The 22085-nt window shown below is 38.8% G+C and overlaps 1 protein-coding gene across 5 annotated transcripts in view; it reads left to right on the forward strand.

The window, feature by feature from the left end:
* ACLY (ATP citrate lyase) overlaps positions 1 to 22085 on the forward strand; it is a 70447-nt gene that overhangs the window by 46503 nt on the left and 1859 nt on the right. For all 5 annotated transcript variants that reach the window (XM_087916247.1, XM_087916246.1, XM_087916245.1 and 2 more), the window contains 12 exons: positions 4220 to 4388; positions 5882 to 5986; positions 7729 to 7925; positions 8009 to 8090; positions 9591 to 9701; positions 10393 to 10520; positions 12046 to 12139; positions 13172 to 13326; positions 14997 to 15147; positions 16001 to 16144; positions 16323 to 16436; positions 17042 to 17124. In XM_087916247.1, the coding sequence (XP_087772373.1) occupies positions 4220 to 4388; positions 5882 to 5986; positions 7729 to 7925; positions 8009 to 8090; positions 9591 to 9701; positions 10393 to 10520; positions 12046 to 12139; positions 13172 to 13326; positions 14997 to 15147; positions 16001 to 16144; positions 16323 to 16436; positions 17042 to 17124 (1533 nt within the window). The remainder of the gene's footprint in view (positions 1 to 4219; positions 4389 to 5881; positions 5987 to 7728; positions 7926 to 8008; positions 8091 to 9590; positions 9702 to 10392; positions 10521 to 12045; positions 12140 to 13171; positions 13327 to 14996; positions 15148 to 16000; positions 16145 to 16322; positions 16437 to 17041; positions 17125 to 22085) is intronic.

Genomic DNA, 22085 nt, shown 5'->3' on the forward strand with positions numbered 1-22085 from the left:
CAATCAACCAATGGAACAGCTTTCCTTTGGAAGTTGTGGGAGTGCCATCACTTGAAACTTTCAAGAAGAGATTGGACTCCCGTCTGTCAGAAATGGTGCAGGGCCATGATGCCGAACCTATGGCATGCGTGCCAGAAGTGGCACACAGAGCTATTTTTGCTGGCATGTGAGCTGTCAACTGCAACTGATCCACTGCACATGTAGGTGCATCCCCCGCCAGCCAGCTAATTGTTGGGTATCTGCCATGCATACGTGGGGTGATGCGCGCGCAGGAAATGTTTGTGTATGCACAGGGGATAGGGTTCGTGCAGGAGATAGCTCATGTATGCACAGAGGTGTGCAGCGCAGGGGTTGTCACGTACACATGCACAGAGGTGTGGGGGATTGCGCATTGCCTTATTGGTGCATGTGCAGTCCAGGCAGTGTATAGGTAATTGGGAATTGGGATAGTTAGTTAGGAATTGGGAGCTGTCCCCTTAAGGGAATGCCTCATGGTAAATGTAATTAATGCATCATGGGAAATGTAGTTCATGTCATAGTGGTCACATATGTAATCCTGATTGGTCACTGAATTGACCCTTGGTTGGGTTGGGGGAGTTTCCTTTACTCTTGCTTGGATCCCAGCACCGTGCTGGTATTTCACCTTTGCTCCAGCGTTATGGGATGAAAGATCACTATAATTTTACACGATGAAGTCAGCTGTGCAAAGAATTGGACATTAGATGAATTTAAACATAACCATGAGTTATATTTGAGGATGCCTTATGAACCAATAAAGAAACTTTGTATGGAAGCCTTTGTAGCGTTTAATCTGTCTTTATATTCAGTGAGCGATTAAAAGACAGAACAGTAAAATTATATTGTAATCTGAAGCCCAGCAGTAAAATAATAGTGCTAATCTGAAGCCTAGCAGTAAAGTTACAATGTTATCTGAATCCTTATGAAGAGTCAACTCCCACAGTAAAATTATCTGCATGCCAAAGTGAAATTATATTGAAATCGGAACTCTCAAAGTGAAAGCATACTGTTAAAGGATCAGGGAAGATATAAGTCAATCAGACTGCCTGTGAAAAAAATTTTCTCTCTCTCTCTCCCTCACCCTCTCCCTCTCCATCTCTCTCCCTCTCCCTCTGAGCAACCTGTTTGAATTGGCAAGGAGGGGCCAGAAATCTCCCATTTGCAAGAGTAGCTTCCTCTCTCACTCTGTTTGTATCTTCTGGGTGCTGCCTCAGACACTCTTTTGCAAACAAGAAAGACAGGATTTGAGTAAGAAAATGTGTTAATTCCTTTCAAGCCCTGAAACAAACACTGATTCCCTCTGTTCATCGGGAAGAAAGGCTGCTATTCAGAGGCCCTCTTCTATCCAGTTGATGATAGTGGCCTCCAAGCAACAAGGTCGTAAATTCCTTAGAATTAGCCATCTCCATAGAAACTCCCCAAAGAGGAGAATCCAATCTAAAAGCCAGAAAAGCAGCCTGTCTGTATCTTTCTTGGCAGAGCTGAAGATTTTTCCTTTTTACTGGAATTAAATGCAATCTGTAATCAAAGACACCAACCTATATGGCTTAACAAAAGGAGATCGCCTAATCATAGTTTGCCCAAGCATTAGTTAAAAGCAAAACATCCTTTGATGATTATCTTTCATAATTGCATGCAATTCAGCAACCCCTTGCAACATAACCCCAAAGGTCAAGCACCACTAAGAGGCCAACCTGTGTACTGCACCAGTGTCTTTCAGACCTAGCAACGCACCTAAGAGGCCAACCAGTGTACTGCACCAGCATCATCCAGACCTTGCAACTCACACCTCTAGTGGTCAACCAGTGAATTGCATAGAAGTTTTCTAAATTCAGCTACCCGCTTGCAGCGCCATCTGCATGGTCAAGTACTGAGTTTCACAAGTTTTCCAAGGCAGAACCGGCACAGGTAGTCAGCAGTCTCCCAAAACCAGGGGATCGAAAGGGAGAATCTCAACCACAGTCTCTAGATGACAGTCCAAAAAGTGATGTCGTAAGACCTAAATCTCGAGATTCGAAAATAAAAAACCTACACCAAGGTCTCAAGACCTACAGGGCAAGCAAATTAGCCCACCAGTAACATCAAAGATTTCTCAACAGGGAGATGTGCAAGCAGCCACAATTGCCACACTCAGTCCTCTGGCAAAAGAGTTCCTGCCACACCCTCCAGGCAACTCTTAATGCAGATGTATGGCAAGATGAATGTGGTACCCACACCTGGCAGCAAGAGAGACTACCTGTGTATGTGTTAATGGATCACGACCTCTTCATAAAGTACTCTGAGGAGAACCACGAACTGTCCACGACACATGCCTTCAAGCCAGAACGCCATACCTACAAGGATGCTGACAGCAACAAGCACCCAGCTGCTCTGCATCCACCACAGCAGACAACTCATAACCCTCTCTTGGCCAAGGAGCCTCAGTGTGCTACTGAGGCACCCCTGGAGCCAGTGGCGAGTTTCAATTGCACGGCAGTGTGCGACAGCACACTATCCCCTAATTCATGTCATCAGATCTGCTTAGCCAACGTCTACCCCAATGGACACCCAAAAGAAGCAGTGAAGATGAATGTAATAGTGGATAATCAGAGCACTTGCTCTCTGGCCAAATCCACATTCTTCGACCTCTTTGATGTTCAGAAGGAAGAAATGCACTTCATGATATCAACGTACACCGTACCACGAAGCACAGCAGGAGGAGAGCTACTGGGCTCGTGCCATTAGGTGGAAGTTCCCAGTTCCCACTGCCGCCTATGTTAGAATGGGATGGGATACCAGGTGACCACAACCAGATTGCAATACTAGAGGTAGCAAGCAACATACCTCACTTGAAGCACATGGCTCATCACTTTTCCGCTCTAGATCTGGTAGCCAAGATTCTGCTCTTGTTGGGAGTAAATGTACCTGACACTTTCGTTCACAATGACGTAGTCAAAAGCCCAAAAGGCTCCCCATTTACCTTCAAGACAGCACTAAGATGGGGAATCACAGGAATAGTCTGCATCGATCAGCTGCAGGCTCCATCCCAGGCAAATGTATTCGCAACATCTATCCCAAAAGCTTGCCAACACCCGCTGGAACCGGTGGAAGCAAGAGTACCTGTCCACCCTACAAGCCCGCCAGAAGCAACCAGCAGATTTTCACCAAGAAGCTCTACACTAGACTGGTCAATGACCTAGTATTGCTGCAGAGAAAGGCTGAACTTGAAGATTGAACCTCAAGCTTTGCATGCTTTGTATCTACGTCATTGCATTGTTTGATGCTATTTTACTATATACTGTTTATCTTAGTTATATAGTTAATTGATAGTTAGTTAGTAGTGGAATTTATAATTCCAAGCGGGGAGTGTGCTGTTCAGACAGTATATTGGGAATTGGGATAGTTAGTTAGGAATTGAGAGTTGTCCCCTTAAGGGAATGCCTCATGGTAAATATAGTTAATGCATCATAGGAAATGTAGTTCATTTCATGTGGTCACGTCTGTAATCCTGATTGGTCACTGAATTGACCCTTGGTTGGGTTGGGGGAGTTTCCTTTACTCTTGCTTAGATCCCAGCACCGTGCCTCACCCTTTGCTCCAGCATTATAGGATGAAAGATCACTATAATTTTACACGATGAAGTCAGCTGTGCAAAGAATTAGACATTAGATGAATTTTGACATAACCGTGAGTTATATTTGAGGATGCCTTGTGAACCAATAAAGAAACTTTGTATAGAAGCCTTTGTATAGTTTAATCTGTCTGTCTTTTTATTCATGTCTTTATCTGGATCCAAGAGTGAATTAAAGTCCCCAACAGCATCAATTATCAGTACTATCTGTAAACAAAAAAAGATTTGTAAAACATTACATTAAATTTCTTCTCTAGTTGGCTATAATCCTTGATGTAAGCCATCTGATTATATCTATTATTAATCATCAATATATTGTGATGATACACTGTCACTAAATCAGTATTCAGAATAAATACTGAGACAAAATGATTTTTGCCTAATTTAGATAACAATTATAGGAGATAAACTGTTTTCAAAGGCTTAAAGCAAGACTAAGGAGAAATTTTCTATCTGTTGTTCTACCAAAAGTTGTTGACTTAGGTAAATGTACTGCAGCAAGCCCAGCACTATGTCTGTACTAATAAATGAGGCACTGACTGTGTCTCTAGTCAATAAATTAATATTGCATTTACTTATTATTTTGTACAGAGGTGACCACAGACAAAAATTTTACTGGGGTCACAAAGAGATACTCATTCCTGTATTCAAGAATATGGCAGATGCCATGAAGAAACACCCAGAAGTGGATGTGCTGATCAACTTTGCCTCTCTCCGTTCAGCATATGATAGCACTGTAGAGACTATGAATTACCCTCAGGTATGTGGATAGGCAAGGATTTCTATCAAAGTAATCCTATTGAGTTATTTGTGAAAATCAGTTATAAATGCCTCTTATTGTACCAGATATGATTTTTGCTAAGATGATGAGGCAATGTGTTGTGCTGCCCATCCTTAAACTATGAGTGGACAATTATCTGGATCCTAAATTCTTTCTTTGTTGGATAAGATATCTGTATGTCTCTTAACATATTTACCCGAAATCTTTTTGCTCTTGTTCAGGAGTCAATAGAATAGTAAAACACTTTGGATTTGCAATTCCAAATAAGTTTAGATATAAGGTTTCGTCTGTCTTACATAATACTAGAAGAATTACTAAAATACTGTGTGTTAAGTACTGGTTGCTTTAAAAATTCAGTACAAATAGTATTACAAAAAATTGGTTGTTTAAGTACTAAAATTGTATTCAGTTGTCAGAAATCAGTTTCAAAATCTAGGAACTCTCTTCTGTATTTTAATAACAAAGCAAAAACAAGTTTGTTTTTTGTACAATTTAGGTTTGTAAAAATCTTGAAATATTTTTTTTCAAGTACCCATGTATGTTATTTGCCAGTGTTTCCATGGAGCTGTATGTATGCTTCTATGTTAAAGAAACAGAGAATGTGGTAGTGAAATCCTGTTTAATTTGAGAAAATCAGCACTTCTATTGAAAAACCGGAAGCGTATTTGCAGCATACAGAAATGGTCTGACTGAGACCATCACAGAAAACAGTATGAAATCAGGTTATCTTGAGCCTGATTAGTTTGTGCACTAATTATGCCCAAATTTTACAGCCTGTACTTCATTTCACAGGTCTCAGTGAATGTAAGAAGTGTGACATCAATATCAGATAATGGGGAAATATTTGGATATCAGCAAATCTAGAGCCATTTTAGAGTAGTTTGATAAGTTTACTAAATTAATCGAAGGCAACTATTTTTTATCAATTGCACTTTTTAAAAAACTGCTGTTGATTTTGCAATTGATAATGCAACTGTGGAGCACTAAAAAGCCATAGTTTATGCTGCAAATTAGAAAACCTGAAATCAAACTGTGTTTAGACATAACTTTGAACTATCATTAAGCTTAAAAGAAAGAAGGAAGGAGAGAGATAAAGAGAGAGGAAGGAAGGAAAGAATGAAGGAAGGGAAGAAAGAAAGAAAAAAATAAGAGAATGGAGCTTAATGACAATCATTAATTATTAAATCACTACTCAAAATTCACATAGTATGATGTTTAAACATTATCTTCTATCCTCAGTTTCCACAGTGTGCATGATTTTAAAAAATTGGAAAAGTCTGATGTAATGGCAATTTTGGTTGAACAGTGAATTTTCTTTCCTTGTCATTGTTTCCCCTCTTCCCAGTCTTAAAATCAAAGTTGAGAAAAATATGTCACTAGACTTATTTCCTAAATCTCCATTTCTCATGAGCAAAAAAAAAACACATACCCAGAAATCAAATTATTGGTGCTACTTTCCTCTTGGGCTTCAGATCCGTACGGTGGCCATCATTGCAGAAGGGATTCCTGAGGCCCTGACCCGCAGGTTGATCAAAATGGCAGATGAGAAAGGAGTCACGATTATTGGACCAGCAACGGTAAGAAAAAAAGCACTTCATTTGGATTATTTTTGTTTACTTTTGGCTTTAAAATAGGCTTCCTTTTTTACAGACTTAGAACTTCTTGCTGCAAACTAAATGTATTCAAACTGTGCCAGCAGGTTCACTTTAGAACCTGTAGAGTTCTAAAGAGGAAAATTGTCACAAAGACTTGATTAATTTGTATAAATGCATCTTACTGGGGATAGTGAATCACTGATTAATCAGCACTTCGAAGTATTTAAACATCAGATCTTTGCATTCTTTTCCTTCTCTTGGTATGGCTGAGCTGAAAACTGGCCCCTAAGCATTTGGTTGGTATGTTTTTATGTATTCTTGCTAAGATTTCAGCACAAAACTTCTTATTGTGCTACAGATCTTATTTAATATTTGATGCTATCACCTCTGTGGCCCAAAACTTTAGTGTGCATTGCCAATCCCAGAGTAAAGATCATTATCTCTTAGATTCATCAAGGCAGGAAATCATTTTTAAAATACTGCCTAAATTTTGATAAATGTAAAGTGTTCTATTCTACGATCAAATGTCCAAATCTTAATATCATAGGGTTTTTTTTTGTTATGACAACCTTAAAAATTATCAGCAAAAATAACTGTTTTTTCATCTTGCTTCATATAAAATATAGGTAAAGATGAGAGCCAATTTGGTGTAATGGGGTAAAGCACTAGAGAGAAAATAGGAGACAGTCAATTCTAGCCTCACTTTAGCAGGAAACCAGCTGGGTGACTATGGATCAATCAATCTCTCTCAGCCCTTGGAGGAAACAGCCATTTCTGAAAAACGTTGCTAAAAATTGCAGGGATTTGTTCAGAAAATCACCAGGAATCAAGACTAACTTGATAGCATGTGAACATGCCTGCATGTGCACACGCTTGTACACACACATGCACAAAAAGGTAAAAATAAAAATGAAGTCTTCAGTCACATTTAATTCTTGAGATCCTTCTGATCACACCATTGTAGTTTCCTTTGCAATAGTTCAGAATTGGCTCCCTACTGCCTTCCTCTGAGAAATTATTTCAGCTTCTGGTTGAACCTACAGATCCGGGAAGCGTCAATGGCCTTTTCTCTAAAGACCTTTCTCCTAGCCAGGTCTGACCCAATGTAGCTTTTTTTTAAAATCAATCAGTTAGATGCTGCCCACAGATGTGCTATAAATGTTCATAGATAATGGGGGAGGTAAATTAGGTAATGGGGGGAAAATGAAAGATCGTCTACATCAGTGGTGCTCTGTGAGAAAATTTTGGTGGTCTGCAGAAAAATATCACCCCCAAAGCATCTCCCCAAAGCAATTAATCCAGGCTGCGCGGGAACACAGGGAACACAAGGCTGTGCCACCTACATGGCACTCTCTCTCTCTCTTCCCACCCCTCCAACAACAGAGCTGAAAAGCAGGTTAGGGATGTGGCTGCCTTGGAGGGTGTGTGTGTGTGTGTGTGTGTGTGTGTGTGTGTGTTAGAGAGAGAGAGAGAGAGAACATCACCACCAGCCCTCTGAGGTTAGATTGGATCTCTCTTTCTCCCGCCAATGTCAGCAAGTTACTGTCAGTCAAAATTCATATTAGTGATCCGCGGGATTTAAAATTATGAGTTTGGTGATCCCTGAGGTCCAAAAGGTTGGCGACCCTTGGTCTACATGATACAACTATCCTTAGCTGGACCTGATTCAAATATTGTTTTAATTAAGGGATCTTGATTTTTCAGCTCTTACTTTCTGTTCACAGGTGGGTGGAATTAAACCCGGCTGCTTTAAGATTGGAAATACCGGAGGCATGCTGGATAACATTCTGGCATCGAAGCTGTATCGCCCTGGTAGTGTAGCTTATGTCTCCCGCTCAGGAGGGATGTCCAATGAGCTCAACAACATTATCTCCAGGACCACAGATGGAGTCTTTGAAGGGGTAGCCATTGGTGGAGATAGGTAAGAGTAGTAGTTCCAAATGTTTATTTTGCCTGTTTTGCCTTTTAAAATACTTTTTTTTAAAATTGTTCTCTTCTGCCCAGATATCCTGGTTCTACTTTCATGGATCATGTACTGCGTTACCAGGATACTCCCGGGGTGAAGATGATTGTAGTGCTAGGAGAAGTGAGTATCTTTTAATTTGTATCTTGTGCATAATTTGGAAATTGGATCTTTTCCTGTAATGGACTTTCTGTATAAAAATGAAGTTGTGATTTATATTTTTGATGATTAGACAAATAGATTATATAAAGAATAGTAATACGTTACAACTTTAGGAAGAGAGCTTAAAATACATTTGTACTTATAGTGCTATGAAGAATATCAGAAATTACTACTTTGTAACTTTGTATTTCTTTCTTTCTTCCAATTTTTTCTTTCTTTGCACTTTTTACTTTTTCTTTAATTTCTTTTTATTTTTTCTTCCTTTATATAATATACAGTTTTAGTTTTTATCTTGTTTAGTTTTATCTTGTTTTAATAAAAATTATACAGTTATACATATACACATATAGAAATGGGATCTTTTCATTGATTTTGAAAAAGGAAGAGTAAATGACAATAAAAATAACATAATGATCGTGTTCTGCAGCCAGCGCCATAAAGCCAAAGACTGGGAAGCCTCTCTATTATGATTAACCACATTGGCTGGGCTTCCTGGCAAGTGCAGTTAGCAGGATTGGAAAAGCTACTGATTTTCTATCCTCATATATGCTGTGGAAACATAAATAATTTGTGTAGAATAAACTTACCAAGTTTACCAAATGCCAAGACATTGCTGGAGGATTCTATATCCAGGTAGAGCTTTGGTTTCTTATGTCTAGCAGCTCTCCATCACTGTATTACCTGAAGACCGTTGGACACATACTCCTTCGATAGTCTTTCTATAGAGATATTAAAACAAAAAAACCATATTTTCTCAATAATCAGTAGGTATCCTAGCCATTCTGACACTGCTTATCTCCAGTGGCTAGCTGCTTAAGGACAGACAGATTGATTACAGTGCAGTGGGTAGATTCTGGGTAGCAGCACTCGGGATTCGTCGGAAACAAGTGATCAGTCCACCATAGTATTTTATACAACCAATGTAGCAAACCCTTTTGCATTACTATTCTTTTGCATTTTAGTATTTAATGACTATGGGCCCCACAGTTTAAGGATTGATATTATAGCATAGTTAGCCCAAGTGTAACCGACAGATTGGATGGAAAATTGTGGTTTTAATAGATTTTATCTGTTATTATTTTATTCTATAATTTTTGGCTGGATATTCATTGAGTGTTTTTATTTGTTCTGGTCTTTTACTGTAATAAACTTGGTTTGAATTGATTTGTATTATCTTAATTTTGATGTATTCTTATTTTACCTGCCATTTGGCTTAATTTAACATCAGTACAAAAATCTTTAAAATGTCTTCATCTTGATTTATTATTATTGCTGCTGTTTTATTCAGATTCATATTCCACTCCATGTAATCAGGTGATTTATCTCTTTATCTAATCCTCTCATTTAATAGAATTAAAAGTAAGGCTGGATTGGTGAAATTAGTATAGTGTCTTATTTTAAAGAACGGCCAGTACAGATTACATTAAATCATTTGACTGCAATTTTGTGTATTTTTTTTAGATTGGAGGAACCGAAGAATACAAAATCTGTAAGGGTGTTAAAGAAGGCCGGATCACTAAACCTGTTGTGTGCTGGTGCATTGGAACATGTGCTACTATGTTCTCTTCAGAGGTAATATATAGTAAAGAGGAAGTCATTGATACATTGGCAGAATGATTCTGCTAATTCAAGCAGAATCCAAGAATGCAAAGTCTTCATTAGTTTTGTTACTAATAGTCACTTGCTATTTCTTCATAAAATGAGACTTTGAGAGCTTGATATTACTCCACAACTCCGTGAAAGATCCAATAACCACCTATCTGCCCCTTTGGTAATCAACCAGTCATTGTACTTTCTACAGTATAATTGTCCATATTCACCATGCACTACTTCAATTCTTTAAACATTTATAAAACATGTATGAGGTATTAATTTTCATACTGTGTAGTTATTGATCCACATGATCATTAATATCTTCATCTGAGGCCAGGTTTTCCTGCCAAATGAGATGAGACAAAGGTCCACAAGAATCTTTTTCTAAAGGGGAGAGGGTTATCCCATATGTGGAATTCCTTCCACATAGGGACTCATTTTGTGCATATGGTCTTCTTGCTACCAAATAAAAATGCTTTATTCCATCATGCATTTTAGATGTAATTTTAGTGTTTTCAGTTATTATTCTATGTACTGTTAGTCTTATTCTAATTGTATGACTGCATTATTTTTACTATTTATAGCTAGCTTTATTTTGTTTTATTATACATTCTTGTTGCCATTATTCTGTTTAGCATTTTATGTTTTATATGTCCCTTCTTTATAACAGGTACAATTTGGCCATGCTGGAGCATGTGCCAATCAGGCATCTGAAACTGCTGTAGCCAAGAATAAAGCACTAAAAGAAGTGGGTGTCTTTGTACCACAAAGCTTTGATGAGTTGGGCGATGTAATCCAGTAAGTGATATTATGACAATAATCATGATATCTCAGAAGTTGGGCTTCTTAAAGACAGTCTGAGAAATAGTAATATAGGATTACTCAGGATTTTAAGAATAGAATCAATCATCCTTTGATGGATTACATGGTGGATTGCTCCCAGAATTATAAATGACATTCTTTACTATTGTTAACTCTGGGCAAATAATCAGTAAACAGATATATGGATCAGACTACATGTTATAATCACCATAAGAATTGTTTTGCCCATTGCAAAGTCTGGAATATTCTTTACCAACTGGCAAAGCAAGGTGAGTAGAAATCTCACATTGCATGAAGTTATACAAATTTATGCTTGGAATAGGATGTTTGGTGAAGCCATTCAAAATAAATCCTGGTTTTAAAAAACCCATTGCTCAGTAAAATAGATGAATTACTAATGAATGAGGAAGTACTAAGTTTTGCAATGTATCCCCTATTATCATTTAAAGCACTAGCACTCCTACCTTTGGCCAGTGAAAATTTGAAAGACTGGATTTGGTAAACTTTGTTAGGAGCATAAAATTATCAAAGTCCCTTGACTTAATGCAACTTTTGGACTGTTTCATATATCCTTTGCTTTACCCTGCCTATAGCCATTTCCACAAACTGATATACCCAAAGATTTTTCATTGAATAATTCATCAAATGTATATACTCAGGAAAAGGATATTGAACATTACATAAAATTGTGTTTCTCAGTCTCAGCGATGTTAAGATATGTGGAATTCAGCTGACAGGATTTCCTAGCTGGCAAGCAAGTTTACACATCCTAAAGTCTCTGAGCTTCAAAAACACTGAGCTACAATGAAACTGGAATTTTTTTTTTTTACTTGTAAATATAAGTACAAATAAGTACAAACACAGGGATTTAAAAGGTTTAATAAAAAAATTATCCTCAAAAAGGAAAAAAAGTCAATTGAAACTTTATTCAAGTATGCCATAATACGATGTCCATATTTCTTAAATATGGAGTTTAAGAAAATGAAAATAGCAATAGCATTTAGACTTATATACCACTTCATAATGCTTTACAACCCTCTCCAAGCAGTTTACAGAGTCAGCATATTGCCCCCAACAATCTGGATGTTCGTTTTACTGACCTCAGAAAGATGAAAGGTTGAGTCAACCTTGAGTCTGGTAAGATTTGAACTGCCAAATTGCAAGCAGTCAGCAGAAGTAGCCTTCAGAATTGGATAATATATACTGTTCTGAAGATAGATTTTAGTTGAGTTAGAAATTAAATTCTGCCAATCAGTTGCAAAGGTCTTTTTTATTTGGAGATTTATGGAATTTGAGAATATTAGGCTATAATTGTAGGAAAATATAAATATATTACAAGAATAGCAGAGTGAGTCTTAATTGATTATTGACTTTGTAGAAACCTAGCGGCCACTATCCATGAGTATAAAGAGATGATCTTCAAAGCAGATATAACAAACCCAGTACATAATCATTGGGTAAATCTGTAAGAAATTAACATTATTTTCTTTCCTTTCAATAGGTCAGTGTATGAGGATCTGGTTTCTAAGGGAGTAATTGAGCCAGCACAGGAAGTTCCTCCTCCAACTGTACCAATGGATTACTCCTGGGCAAGAGTAGGTTTATTCTTAATAGTCTAGAAGAGGTACACATCGGAGGTGAACGGCTGAATGAGCTTGAAATTCTTAAAACGTACTACGTAGATCAGCATTTCCTAACCTTTCTGGGTTGGTGGCCCGAAGAGGGATAGAAGAGGGGATTATTTTAAGTGATGGGCAGGTGCATATGTGCATGAACAGCTTCATTTAGCTGGCACAAAGTGGGGCTGTGAATACCAGTGCCTGCCCCTCACACGAGTGGGGCTTTGAGTGCTAGCACCCATTGCTTGCACAAGTGAGGCTTCAAGCGCCAGTGCCTGGCACTCACATAAGTTGGGCTGTACGCACTGGCCCATTATTCACCACTCACCACTTCTATAGCTGTCATCATGGAATGGTAGTGGGCTACAGCCACAGATTGGAGACACTTGATATATAGATGATAACTTGTAAAAATGTTTACTGATATATTTGATTGTAATTAAATGGTCAGCTTAGTTCTCTCCCATTATTTTTTTGCAAAAATGAATTACTTGAGTGAAGCATGGAGTGTCTGTCTGTCTGTCTGTCAGAACATACAATTAATAATATAATTAAAGATTGGAATAGTACACTTTGAATTTTACCATTAAGTACCATAGGCAGGGGCACCAGTAAGTCAACACTGTTCCATGGAAAAGCACTTATTTTACCTAGAAAACTAGTCCAAAGGACCAACATATCCTGCATGTTCCCTGGAAACAAGGCTGGTCCTATCTCTAGGCAAAAAGAGGTAGTTGATTTTCAGTATCATTTGACTTTGGATCTTAGGAACTGTGATGATTGGAGAGGTAGACATGATATGCTACTTAATCTCTCAAGTAGTAAAATATTTTGGACTAGATTTCAGTAGAACATATTATTTTTATAGAAAAATATTTATCTGTGTAAGCCTGATATGAGTCTAAATTGATATGAGTCTACCAACTCAAATTAAAAAAATTCAAATTGAAAATTAAGACAGGGCTGCCATGTTTGGGATTTTTTAACCATCTATTTTCTATTCTTTAGGAGCTTGGTTTAATCCGGAAACCAGCTTCTTTCATGACGAGCATCTGTGATGAGCGAGGTCAGGAACTGATCTATGCCGGCATGCCAATCACTGAGGTCTTCAAGGAAGAGATGGGAATTGGTGGTGTCTTGGGTCTGCTGTGGTTCCAGAGAAGGTAAATTGTTTTTCTGGTGGTTTAGGGGAAACTTAACAATGTTATCTTATCTTTTTTTTGAGAGCTTTGGGTGTTTTCAGAGTGGTGCTGATTTTGATTGTGAAAACAGATTTTAAATAACTGGAATAAACTTTCCATTGAAATATTCACTTTAACTATTGAGTGTTAACAGCTAAATTTCTGAGGCAGGCCTCTGAGAGATGCTGTCTAGCTCTTCTAGACAGAAATATGGGGCAAATAAATGGTATTTATATTAGAAAATTCCTTAAACAGTTGAGGGTTGAGTTGCTGGCTTCTGATTCATTTCTGAAAGTTGTTCTCTTGACCATGGGTGTCAGGAGAAGATGACAAAAATGGAAACAACTGAGTAAAGACAGGATAATCATATAAATATATATGAAAGGTATAAAGAGTAAAATGGATGGAAGAGAAATGCTGACATGGCTTAGAGATGCAGGCAGCCTGTTTATCTTCTAGAATAGGGGTGTCAAACTCGTGTCATCATGGCATCATCACATGATGTATCGCAACTTTCCCCTTCGCTAAACCAGGCATGAGCATGGCCAGCGCATGACACATCAGGCCTGTGGATTGTGAGTTTGACAGTCCTCTTCTAGATGTTACTGCAATATATGATTATACCTATGACAATAATGATAATGATGGATTTCTGACAGTGCCCTCTGCTAACCCTTCTCTGTATAGTATATAACATGAGAAAAGGTGTATCCTAAGGCCTAGTCTCATTCTGCAGAGTTTTGGTAATGCTTCATATGTTGGAAGCTCTAATGATGCACTGCACTATGTAAGTGTCCACTTAAATATGCTTTTCAGCATTCTCTGCAGTATGTAGGATCATTTCTCTGCATATAGTGGATGAGGGAGGCAAGGATTATTTGAAACTGGAAAACTTCCAAAATATTCTGGTGTAGAGTCATGACAGATAATACGTAAGCTTTTTTACACAGCATATTTTAATATTTGAAAGTATTATTCAAAAAGAAGAAAAACAACATAAATCTCACATTAACTACTACATATATTGTAGAGCATTTGCATTATAATAATATGTTTGGGATTAAATGGATCTTTCCCCCTCTTTCCCTTTATCCCAATATTAATTTATGAAAATGTTTCATCAAAATGTGTGTACTATATTGACTGGTAGGTATTCTTGATAGTTTCCTGGGCCTCTTGCTTTGAATATACTGCGATTTAGGAAAGTTTAGAAAGGACAAAATGTGATTTAACATTAGCTGACTAGATTGTGAGGAGTTGTGAGAGCTCCTCTGTCACTGGGACCAATGGCCAAGTAAGATATTCCTGACCCATTTTTAAAAATATTTCCTTCAGTAAATAGCCTATGCTGTTTCTAAATAGTTTTTAAACTGCACGGTATGCTATTTCTCGAAGAACAGCTTCTAATATGGAAACTACAAATGCTTTTTTAAGTCATCTGATCTCCGCTGGCTTTCTGTAGATGCTGGTTGGGAAGTCTAGGTCTTGCAGTAACAATCTAACTGGCAGACATTAAATTGGAGAAGGCTACCTTAAGTTTTGAGTTTGTTTTTTAAAAAGGACGCCACTGTTCACCAATTGTCTTTGTAATAACATCTTAATAATTGACATGCAGTTCTAAAGGGAACTTTATGAAATCTTTGTCTCTTCAGGTTGCCTAAATACGCCTGCCAGTTTATGGAGATGTGTCTGATGGTGACAGCTGATCATGGTCCAGCAGTTTCGGGAGCCCATAACACTATTGTCTGTGCAAGAGCTGGAAAGGACCTTGTCTCCAGTCTCACATCAGGTCTACTCACAATCGTAAGCATTGCCAAGAGTGGATGAAATTAGTGTATTTGTAGCCAGGGCTCTTACTTCTCTTCTTATAGTTCACAACATATGCCAGTTTTGAAGAAAGACTCCTGGACTGAAGATCACTTCAGTTCTAGCATTCATCTGATGCTTCTGGAGCTGTGCTGACAAAGCTGATAACAAAGAATTTTATATTTTAAGAGAAAGCTACATTATATACAACACATTTTTGGAAATACTGAGTTTCTGCTGGTTATTTCATGTAAAATGAGATCACTTTCAGTTTGCTTAGGTGAATTCAGCAGACAGAAGTAACTGGTTAGTTAAATACACAGTCCTAACCAAAGATGATAAAATAGAAACTGTGTTGTTTGAATTTCTGGACTTATTGCTTGCCTGGTAGGTGAGCAATAAACCTGTTTATTAAACTGGTGGTTTTTGTTTTTTGTTTTGAAATTGCCAGGATAAATTTGGTTTTGCTCAAGAACTTGTGACTGAATTCCATAAGCTAAAGCTATAAGGGACACAGACTGCATTGAAAAATGTTTCTTCCTATGATAGCTAACTCACGCTTCTGCTCCAAATGTCCGTTGTTATTGAAGAGGCTAGATGCTTTTTCTAACCTCGATCTCATTGACATACTAATTTCATGACTTGTGCAGTATTTGTATCCAAAGCAGGCAAAGGAGTTTGAAATCAGTGATGCACCCTCTTTGGATCTGTTGGGAGCTGTTAAAGAATGTCTGTTATCTGCTGTCTCCATTTCTCCTGCTTAGACTTTTAAGCTTGATCACAGGATTGTCTGCTCCAGGAGAAAAATATTTTCAGTTTGACTTTTTCTCTGCTTACCAATGTCCTCCAGGGAGATCGTTTTGGTGGCGCCTTGGATGCAGCAGCAAAAATGTTCAGCAAGGCATTTGACAGTGGCATCATTCCCATGGAGTTTGTGAACAAGATGAAGAAGGAAGGGAAATTAATCATGGGCATTGGCCATCGAGTTAAATCAGTAAGTTGCTTGCCTGCTTAGAGAGATAGTAGATTCCCACTGATAGTAACATAGCCTAATCCTGAATTCAGTTCAGGATTTCAAAGAATTTGGCCATGGTGTGAAAATACTTTTGATCCTGAGTGCTTGCTAGTTTTAAACTGTGTGGTTTCTTTTATTGTTTCTTTTAACTTTGTAGATCAACAACCCAGATATGAGAGTTCAGATCCTTAAAGATTATGTAAAACAGCATTTCCCCGCAACACCTCTTCTAGATTATGCACTGGAAGTGGAAAAAATTACTACTTCCAAGGTAACATCTTTTTATGACAGTTTTAGCATGAAAGTACTTGGGTTCTCTATTTAAAACTACATCAGCTATTGTTATAAATATTTGTTCTTTGTTATTAGCATGTATTTCCTATTTTTAAATATTGCCTTTCAATTATCTGGAAGCTATTCTTTTGCTTGTCTCTACGTGTCATCACGTAACATTGCATTAGCTTATGAAATGTTGTTTATAGAAATCTGAACCCAAAGAAAACATCGTATGTTGCCTATAGATTCAAGACAGAGAACTCGATAACAATATATACTTTAAACAGAAACAAAATAATCAGAGATAAAGGAACTATGATAGAAAATGTTACTGCATAATTTAGTCAATTATGTGAGGTTACACATAGGGAGCTTTACAAATAGTAATTTAATTAATGGAATTAGGAATTACTTTCAAAACTCTACCTCCAGTGCAGCAATAAAAGATCTTAAAAATAATCATATATGGTTTATTACTTTTGTTGTTTTTGAGGAGTATAACCATTAATAGATATCACCAATGCTGGCAATACTTTCATCTGGATTAAAAGTTCCTCTTATTGTTAAAATCTCATTTTTTCTCAACCTTCTTCAATCTAGAAACCTAACCTTATCCTGAATGTTGATGGATTTATTGGTGTGGCCTTTGTTGATGTACTTAGGAACTGTGGTTCTTTTACACGGTAAGCAATCAATTTCTTATTAATCTTTGTTACAGTTTAGAAGCTTGGTTATAATAAATCTCCCCTGCCCAAAAATAATAATAGTTGCAGGCATTCTGGATATAATGCATATGAAAGAAAATTTTAGCTTATTGACAGAATAGGCATTATAGCCAGTTTCATTCATTCTATTTAGTTTTAGGATTATATTTGTGCTGCAACTTTTTAAAGAAAGGGATAAATACAATCATCCATAGTGAAATGCTAACAATGACTGCCTCTAGACCATGGTTTATATATAATGTGGTTAATGAAAGCCTCACCAATATTCTAGGACCATGGTTTGTTATAAGATAGCTTTTATCCAGTGTTACATTATTCAAATATTGTTTAATTAATTAATATTTCAAAAATATAAGATGCAAAATTAGCTGAAAGCACAACTTCCCCTGCAAAAAGTAATTTGCCTTCTCCATTTTTGTCTTCCAAAATCTCAGCCCAAATAGAATCTTTTGGGAATCAAAAGGGCTGAAACAAGGATGATCTTTTCCCTCCTCTCTGCACATTGGTTTCCATGTTGTCAGGATCACTATAAGTTTTTATTGTTGTTTGCAAAAACAAGAACAAAGAGAACAAAAGGCCCTGGTCTTAGGCTGCTGCTTTTAAATGTCAGATCAGCCTGCAATAACGCTAGCCTTACTGCCGATTTGATCCTCGAAGAGAAGGCTGATCTGGCTTGTATAACCAAGACCTGGCTGGGCCCAGAGGGAGGTGTTCCCCTTGTGGAAATGTGCCCAGTGGGTTATCAACCATGGCACCAGTCTAGACCTCAGGGCTAGGGAGGAAGTGTTGCTGTTGTTATCAGAGAATCTCTAGTAGCCTCCAGACGCACTGTTTCACAATTGCCCATCTATGAGACCCTTTTTTCTTAGGTTGGGCTCAAGGGATCAGGTAGGATTGCTGCTGCTGTACCAGCCTCCCTGCTGCATGGCAGCTTCCCTACCTGGGGTCCTGGACCTCACCACAGGGCTGGTGGTGGAATTCCCCAGGCTTATAGTTTGAAGGGATTTCAACTGCCTTCTCTGGGAACAGAGGCAGAGGTAGCCCGAGATTTCATGGAAACCATGGGCCTGTCCCAGGTCTTCCAGAGCCCAACTAGTAATAGTGGTCACACACCCGATTTGGTGTTCTTGTTGGAGCAGTGTTTACGTGTCCTGGAATTGGTAGGCCTGTCCTTGGTCCCTTGTCATGGTCAGATCACAGTCTGGTGGCAATGAGTTTCTCAAAAGCTGTACCACAACCCTCCGTAGGGAGGCAGGACCTATTAGATTTGTCCACCGCTGTCAATTAATGGACCCGGATGGGTTCCAGAAGGAGCTTGGGGTTATAACTGTAGATCTACTGTGCAGTCCAGCTGAGCTCTTAGTCACTGTTTGGAATAGGAAGATGACTGAGGCTCTGGATAGGATTGCACCCTTGCGACCTTTCCTCACCCATGGACCTCTCCGTGCCCCATGGTATACAGAGAAACTGAGAGGGATGAAACACATGAGGAGACATCTAAAGCGCCGCTGGCGGAAGACAGGGGATGAACTCAATCAAACATGGGAAAAAGCTGCTACTAAGGCCTACCTTGTGGCGATTCATGCAGCAAAGTGTAAATACTTCTCCACACTGATTGTGTGTGCAGATAATTGTCCAGAGACCGTCTTTAAGGTGAGCTGCCTCCTCCTAGGGAAGGAGGAGATTGAGGCCCACCTGAAGGGACGCGTTGAGAAATTTCTGGATTTTCTGGAAGACAAAATCGCTCAACTTCGTTCCCAGTTAGATGCCGGCATGGTTGCTGGTCTGGTGAAAGCTTCTGAGGTAGGTTCTTGCCCTGTTTCCTGAGAACAGTTTGACCCTGTTGCTCCTGAGGAAGTGGACAGGATACTAGGGAGTGTGCGTAAGCACCTGTGTTTTTAGACCTCTGTCCCTCCTAGCTTGTGAAAGCTTTCCAAGATGTGACAAGTGGGTGGAGTCTGGTGATGATTAATGCTTCCTTACAGGAGGGGACAGTGTCCCAGCACTTTAAGGAGGCTATGGTCCACCCTCTTCTTAAGAAGCCATTGCTGGACTCCACCCAGTTGGATAATTTCCAACCTTCCCTTTTGGGGGAAGGTTGTTGAGAAGGTGGTCGTGCAGCAGCTCCAGAGGTTTATGGATGAAACGGATTATCTTGACACCTAGGATTTAGGATTCAGCCCTGAATTTGGTCACACTTTTGGATGATTTCTGGCAGGAGTGGGATGGGGGTAGTGCATCCATCCTTGCTCTACTTGACTGCTCAGCAGCTTTTGATGCCATTGACCATAGAATTCTCCTGGGATGGCTTTGGAGGATGGGAGTGGAAGGCCTTGTGCTTTTCCTGGTTCACTTCCTTCCTCTGTGGCCACTCTCAGTCAGTGTTGATAGAAGGTGAGTGATCCAGCCTCACCCACTGCTTTACCGGGTTCTACTAGGCTCGGTACTCTCTCTGCTCCTGTTCAACATTTATATGAAGCCCCTGGGTGAGATCATCCATCACCATGGACTGAGGTATCACCAATATGTTGATGATATTCAGCTGTATGTCTCGGCCCATGGTGAGTTAAGTGTTGCTATGTCCTCTTTCTCACAATGCCTGGAGGCTGTTAGAGGCTGGATGGGAAGTAATGTGTTGAAACAAAACCCTTGCAAGACCGAATGGCTCTGGGTTTGGGGTTCGTTGGCTCAAGGACAATTGCTACCTTTGGTCTTGGATGGGGTGGAACTACCCCAACCAGACCCTGTGTGTAATCTCGGGTTTTTGCTACTCACTCCTGCTCAAAAAGCAGGTGGCAGTCATGGCCAGGAGGGCTTTTGCGCAACTGAGGGTTGTGCATCAAATATACCCTTTCCTGGACCAACAGTCCCTACTCACAGTTACACATGTCCTAGTCACTTCCCATCTTGATTATTGTAACGTGCTCTACATGGGGCTGCCCTTGAACAGCATCCGGAAGCTCCAGTTGATGCAAAATACAGCAGTCCGCATGGTTTTGTGCAGACCAGAGTGTTCACATGTTTCGCCTCTCCTGCAGGAGCTGCATTGGTTGCCGATTTGCTTCCTGATGCAATTCAAGTGTTGGTTGTCCCCTTTAAAACCCTTCATGAGTTGGGACCAGGTGATCTGAAGGACTGTCTCTTGCCGGTCACATCTACCCGATCCATCAGAGAGGGAAGCAGGGAATGTTGCGGGTCCCATCCCTGAGGAAGATACACCTGGTGGGACCTAGAAGAAGGGCCTTCCCCATAGTGGGTCCCACTCTCTGGAACATCATTCTTCCAGAGACTAGAATGCCCCCCTTTCTAATACTCTTCTGGAAGACATTGAAGACCTGGTTCTGCCAGCAGGCCTGGGGAACCTAGAGGAGGATGAAGTCCATCAAATGGCTTGTGTGATGTCAGCAAGGTGGGGTGGGTGGGAGTTGGGGGTTGATTTCCCCCTGAGATTTTGTGCTATTGTATTTTATTAATTTACTTGATTCTTTTTTGTTAGTTTTTATTGTTTTTTTTTTAAATATGGTTTTAAATTCTGTAAGCTGCCTCGAGTGGCCATGGGCAAATAGGTGGCAATATAAATTCAATAAATAAATAAAAATTTTAAAACTTAAAATGGAGAGAGACCACACTGGGACAAAGTTTGCAGGAATATCTGTTTCAGCAGCAGAAAAATCAGAGGCCAATACTGTACTGGCATGTAATGATGTTTCTGGGACATAATAGATTAGGAATCCTGGCAATAATGATAGATTCTCATCTGTATCTGTTCCCTCTTTATTTTGTTAAGGATTTGGAGAAGACTTTTGCAAATTCTGAATTTTACATGGTTTTATCAGAGTATGCATATCCCCTATTCATGTTGCTATTCAAGCTATTAAAGGATCCCCACTCAATACATATCTTCCTCATGCAACCGAAAATTCTGGGAGTTAAGGCTGACCAAATATGAGGAATAGTATATTGAAGAAAGCAGGCATATAATAAGGCTAAGCACTTGAAACTGTTGCACACTGTACAGAAATTTAAAATGAATCAGGCACTACACATATGCAAACTTACCAATGAAGTAATATTAGCAATAAACACAAACAAATCCTTTAGGGTCTTTCTAATTTATTTGTGCTGCCCCCTCTTCTTTGTACTCAACTTTAGTACAATAATGCTTACAGCTTTTCTTCAAAACTGAGAAGCAAAGTAATTAAATGCTTTATTATAGCTAGAAATTCGAGTATAGCTGCACTCTTCTGTCCTACAGCTGGGTAGAATTCAATATCAGGATAGGATGGATATGTGTTTTCTGTCATATATGGACACCAAAATTGCAATTAAAGAATACTTAATGGCGGTATGTTGCCAGCAGATCACTTTGTGTGTGTTTGTATAGTATTTTACTTTAATTGATGTTATTTTGTTTCTACTTATATGAATCTTCCCAAGTTGTTAAATACAAAATTGGAACTGGAGGCCAGCCAGAGCTTTGTCAAAGTGATTAGCTAGACTAGAACAATTGAAGCAGGGATAATGGAAACTCGGTCAACAATCTTATGAAATATGCCATCTCAAAAGGGACACTTTTTAAAAACTATGTATGTTCTCTCCATTTAGAGGCAACTCCAAACTTTAAAGAAATTGGCAATCATATGTATAATTGCCTTTTAATAAGACAAGAATATATTCTCAACCTTTCAAAATCTCTGAAAGTTATTTTTTCCAATTCTGCAACCAAAGTTGCTTTATAAACCTCATTAAGCAAAAATAACATGTTACTAAGGTTTAAAGGAAAATAATACAGACAAGGTTATCCTTTGAATTATTTAATATCAGTGGATCCCACTTGTGGGGATTTGATTTTTTAAAAAGCAGGGATAATCCTGTTTTATGATAATAGGAGAGCAGTTTTTGAGAAAACTTCACTTAAT

This window comes from Pseudonaja textilis, chromosome Z (assembly GCF_049901715.1).
Source record: "Pseudonaja textilis isolate UNSWEBS1 chromosome Z, rPseTex1.2, whole genome shotgun sequence".
NCBI classification, from domain to species: Eukaryota; Metazoa; Chordata; class Lepidosauria; order Squamata; family Elapidae; genus Pseudonaja; species Pseudonaja textilis.